This window comes from Phaseolus vulgaris, chromosome 2 (genome assembly GCF_000499845.2).
Source record: "Phaseolus vulgaris cultivar G19833 chromosome 2, P. vulgaris v2.0, whole genome shotgun sequence".
In the NCBI taxonomy this organism is placed as follows: Eukaryota; Viridiplantae; Streptophyta; class Magnoliopsida; order Fabales; family Fabaceae; genus Phaseolus; species Phaseolus vulgaris.
In genome coordinates, this window is record NC_023758.2 from 22,899,957 (window position 1) to 22,905,596 (window position 5,640).

The 5,640-nt window shown below is 41.0% G+C and overlaps 1 protein-coding gene across 1 annotated transcript; it reads right to left on the reverse strand.

Annotated features, from left to right (window-relative positions):
• Positions 1–428: 428 nt before the first annotated feature.
• LOC137809214 (uncharacterized) lies at positions 429–1,427 on the reverse strand. The gene has a single exon (XM_068610349.1). It carries the CDS (start codon positions 1,425–1,427, stop codon positions 429–431), a length of 999 nt encoding a protein of 332 aa, XP_068466450.1.
• Between the last annotated feature and the right edge of the window lie 4,213 nt (positions 1,428–5,640).

Genomic DNA, 5,640 nt, shown 5'->3' on the forward strand with positions numbered 1-5,640 from the left:
TCTCTGGCGGACAGGTCAGACCTGGGGGTCCATTGTGAGGCAAAGGCATAGGAAGTCAGGGTATATGCCAGGCATGTCCAAGGCGGACCATGCAAAGGCATCCAGGTGTCGCGCTATGACCTCGGTGATCTGGTCCTGCGTCCCTTAGCCCAGTGATTTGCCAAGTTTGAACATCTTGCCTCCGATCTCGCGCTCCAGGACGTCTCCTGCTGGTTCGGGTCGCCTCTCCCGGGCAATCTCTGCACGAGCGACCCCTTCTTCACTTGGTGCCCGGGCGGTGACTGTGAACACCCCTATCTTTGTCTTGAGGCTATTCTCGTAACATCTTTTAGCTTCCTTCTGGTCTGACTTGATGGTGATCACCGTTCCCCCCAAGTCAGGCAACTTCATCTTCATGTGCCTCGTCGATGCTACCACCCTCAGCCTGTTCAACGCGGGTCTGCCCATGAAATGGTGTGAATCTCGCCATGAACAAGCATCTCGTGCCCCTGATCTCCTCCTGGCGCTGTCAAGGTTTGGGCTCCCTGTGACTCCATCAGGTAGTCCTTCAGGAAAACATTCTTTACTAGCTCATCTAACTGGTGTCCAAGCGCCAAACAATTGCGTATGAGGTGGCCAAACGCTTGGTGGAACTCGCACCAGGCGTTTTTGTTAGGCCCCAACCCCTTGTCAGTCTTTGCGGGCATCTTCAATCTCTCCGCTATGTTGGGGACAGCGATCAGCTCCTTCAATTCCACCAGGAAGTTGTGCCTTGGTGGCACATCCTCCCTCGTGCGCCCCCTAGTTTGGGGCTTCTGGGGCTCGTAGGGCTGCTGCTTCGCTGGGGCCCTCTTCTCCGTCGTTGCCTCATGTACCCTCATGGGTTGAGGTTGACTTGGCCCTCGCAGGCGATTGGGGACAACGTAGGTGCACTTCTCGTTGACTTCTCCTTCCCTAACAATATGAGCCATCGCTCGACGCCTGATCTCGCCGAAAGTCTTGGGGCGGCTCCTGATGAGCGACTCACTGAAGGGTCTCGACACGATTCCCTTCCTGAAAGTGTGCACCATCATAGTCTCATCTTTCGTGTTCAGCTTCACCACCTGTGCCCCAAAATGATTGAGGAACTCCTTCAGGGACTCTCCCTGATACTGTCTTACGTCGAAAAAATTGTAAGAGACCGATGGGGGAGCCCGATTGGTTATGTACTGCTCCATGAACAACGTAGAAAATTGCGCGAACGATGTCACGTGCCCATCAGGGAGGCTGATGAACCAACCTAGTGTCGTTCCCGCCAGCGTGCTCATGAACAGCTTGCAATGCATTGCGTCAGAGCCCTCAACCAGCATCATTTGTGTGTGGAAGGTCGTGAGATGAGTTGTTGGGTCCTCTACACCTGTGAAGGTGGCTTTAGGACCCACAAACGTGACTGGTATCACGACGTCCATGATCGGTTGTGAAAATGGCATTGGGAAAGCCCTGGGTGGCGTGGAAGGTTCTTACTCTTCCGCCTCACGTTCCCTTGCCTGATTTTGCAAATTCCTACGCAATTCCTCATTGGTTTTGCGCAGTTCTTCGTTTCTTGCTTGCGACGCAGCCAGATCAATCTGGATGCGTTCTTGATCCAATCTTGATGTCGCCACCGTTTCTTGGAGGGCGCGCATCGTTTCCATGATCTATTGCGGGGTGAGGCTCTCACCTCCATTTGGTGCAACAGATCCTTGCCTCGTGTTTCTCATCTTGATGGATCTTCGCTCTGTTCTTGTGAATGGGACAAAGTTTTAGATCGTGCCCCACGGTGGGTGCCAAATGTTCCTGCCGGTTGACTCGATTGCCTTCGTACGTCTATCGACGATCACACGCCCAATTCTCTATGCCTTTGTCCGTGCTTTCCTTCGATCAAACACCTGAACTTGCAAAGACAAAGAGGCGTCCTAGAGGTTGTTTGCACTCCGACGCTCAAGTCAATACTAGGGCTAGGAAACACCAAAACTCTTAGCTGTGAAAGCTCTAGGTAAACTGTGTGTGTATCACGTAAATGTTGCGTACCTTGTTAGGTTTATTACTATCCTTTATATAGTCTAGGGTTTCCGTTGTTTCCGCTACCCACATTTAGGGCTTCTGAGGGTATGCCTTGGCGCCGCTATCACTCACTCTTAGGGCAATCTAGCGCGTAAGGCTCCTTTACTGGAGTGCAACCTCTGACGGGATGGCCACCTGTGTACCTACTTGTGCACCTAATCTCTGAGGTCATCCATCCTGGGAGTGCCCTAGCTGTTCACGTGCCATGCATGCAGCCTACCCCTAGAACGTAACCCTCATGGGCCTTTGCACTTCCAGCAGTTCTTTACTTGTGTCGCGCCTAAATGCGCTATGCACACCGCACGCATGGACCCCTCGTGATACTGATAACTAGTGTGTTGTCTAGGATCCACCTCTCGTGGTCCAACTCTGCTATTTGAGTCACCGATGTCCGATGTCACATCACCCTCACTCTGTTGCCAAGGACACATCAGCACATCCTTGTGATCGACCTCTGACCACGACACCTCTATTCGCGTCGCTCGTGAGACACTGGCCCATGCCGCTTGTGGGATCCAACTTACGTAGCCCACCATTACTAGCAGTCAACGACGTCCAAGGACTGGTCGGTACAATATTGAAGATGAAGCCTGGTTCATGTTAAGGAAGAAATGAATTATCACAATATCTTGGTTCATTTTTTTTTATCTGAAGTGTAGATGTAGCGTTACCAAAAGTAGGGAATGGATTCTTTTTTGGAATAAACTGGAGCTATTTATAATAAACCCTAAACAATAATAAACCACTAAAGACATTAGTTTTCTTGGTAAAAATTAAGGAGGGTACCAAATTTGCTTATTGTTTCTTTAGTGGTTTATTATAAATAGTCAAACTTATATAATTTAGCTTCATTTTAAATTTTTTTTTATCTATCATGGTGGTCATAATTTTGTGAATTTTATGAGGATAGTTTTTCAAAATCTGAGTTGGAGCATTGGAGGTGGTAATGGTGATTGCTCAATGTGGTGTTTCTTTAGTGTTTTATGATGACAAAGGTCTGGTTTGAAAATTGCTAAATGTATGGAAGAGTTAGGATTTTTAGGGAAGTGAATGGCAATGGAAACTTTAAATTTGGCTATGCAACATGGTTATCTTTATGGTGATCTTTTGATTTGAAGAGGGATTTGATGAAAGAAAAAAAAAAGGATAGATTTGAAGAGAACGGAAAAGTTATGAAATGTAAGTGATGTAATGAGTGTTTCAATTGAACAAAATATGAATTATACATACTAAATTGTGGAATACTCCGTAAAATTTAATAAAATAAATTAAATTTGTAATTTAATAAAATAAAATAAATTTGTAATTTAATAAAATAAATTAAAATTTGTTTAAAAATCCAACATATAATTAATATAAAAAATATAATATGAATGGAAAGATAGTTAAATTATAATAATAAGGTAAAAAAAAATATAATGACATTTAGTGGAAGCTGTCGTACGTTAACTCAATTGGGAAAAAACTATTATCTAACACTATTAATATGTCTAAGAATATGTAAAAATATTCATAAATCAAATTAATATTATCTAAATTTTTTAATTTTACTTATTTTGATTTTAATTATTTTATTTTTATTGTTTTTATTATTATTATAATAATGATTTTATAAATTTATTTATTTTTATTTTTATTATTATTTTATAAATTTATTTTAATAATTATTGTTTTATAAATTTACTTTAATAATTATTATTTTATAAATTTACTTTAATAATTATTATTTTATAAATTTACTTCAATGCTCACTCCAATTTTGAGTATAGTTTCTTTAGATAAATTCCAATCTGAATTTTACAAAGACCTCTATTTATAGCCTAAGGTGCTGAAATGCAAGCAACATAAATTCAAAAATTCCCTCCTAAGAGTCATCTAGAATCGGCGCCAAAACCCAAGCATGAGGAAGGTGTGACTCCTTCCTTCACTTTGGCACCTCCTATTCTACTTCTACACCTATCTACTAACACCCCCCCCCCCCCCCAAAGCTCCTAACTAAAGACTAAAAGATGCTATAACAATAGAGGTTTCTAATGTTTCCCTCTAAGCACCTTCAACTAAAGAAATTACAAAAAGAGAAAATAGTGGGCTTTGACCTCCATGGGTGTCCTCCATTTGTGCCTCTACCTCTTCTTGATCTTGTTGATTGGCCTCCATGTTCTCTTGAACTTGATCTCCATCACATTGTCACTTGGATTCTAACTCCAAGGGGGAGCAACCATTATCTTTTAACAGAAGAAGATCTTGTCTATATCTACTGCATCATGAAGAAAGTCAAGATCAATTGGATTCATATTATCAAAGAGCATATGCAAAAGTCCATGAGGTTAAGTGACTACCATTATCCCTATGTTGTTTTAATTTCTAAATTTCTACTTTATTTTGAAGTGAATCTTGAAGATGAAACCTCTGAGTTAGTAAAATCAACACAAGAAGTGAATAATGGTTCACTAAGCAAAATGGGTTTCACCAAGATAAATGGAAGATGGGTAAGCAAAAATGGAGATCATGGTGGTTCCTCAAGTGTTGCAGCTGCTGATTTTGATGAAGAAGATCAAGCTGCTAATATGGATATCCACAATGAAGAACAATCTACAACTAACTTTGATGCTGGAACAAGTGATGGACATCATGGGAATGGGATTCCCTCAATGTCTTCTTTTGAAAGATACATGGTGGATAGACTTGATGGCTTAGCTGAAAATCAAAGAAATCTCCATGATCTGTGTGTGAAAAATTTCTAGAACATTGACAACAGATTCCAGAGCATGGACACTCGCTTTCAGACCCTGGATGAGAATATTGAAGTTGTTCAGAACCAGATCTTTGAGCTGCAATATGGCAAGGATGACTGAAGAAAAACAATCGGTTGAATGCTCGAAACAACCGATTGTTTTTACTCTGTAACATTTTTATTGCTATTTCTTTTATATTTTGTTTTATCTGGAACAATTTTTTTAATCTCTTCATATAGTCTATTTGTGAAGACAAATAGGGGGAGAATTTTGTGTTGTGTTGTCTAAAACTCTGCAAACTCTATCTGTTTAAGTGATTGTTATTTCTGCTGCTGCTGCTAATGCTTTATGATTTGCCTTGGTTTTCCTTTTTGGCTGGTTTTCTCTGTTGTATTGGTTAAGCAGAACACAAAATAAATGGGCTATTCTAACCTGCTGCCATAGATGTTGTATATTGCTTAAACTTTGTTTTGCAGGAATTGCTTCAGATTCAAACAAGTTCAACACAAGCAACCAGGGATTTGTCTTCATCAAATAGGGGGAGATTGTTGATCAAGGGTGATCAAAGGCTTTGAAGAATCCAAATCCAAGTGTTTGACTCATGGCTGAAGTTGCTGTTGTGTTTAGGACAGGATCTTGGTAGTTTATTTCTGTAATCCACTCTTTGTTGAATCTAAAGCTAAAGTGTTTTTCAAAACTAAGTGAAAAACAACCTGTTGTTTTGTCAAAACAACCGATTGTTTTACTCTTAGGTGTTTTTGAAAAAGGTTGAAAACTATTTTGGTTGGTTGACTTGCTGTCAAACCAAAACAATCGATTGTTTGTTTGAAAATCCTAACAGAAT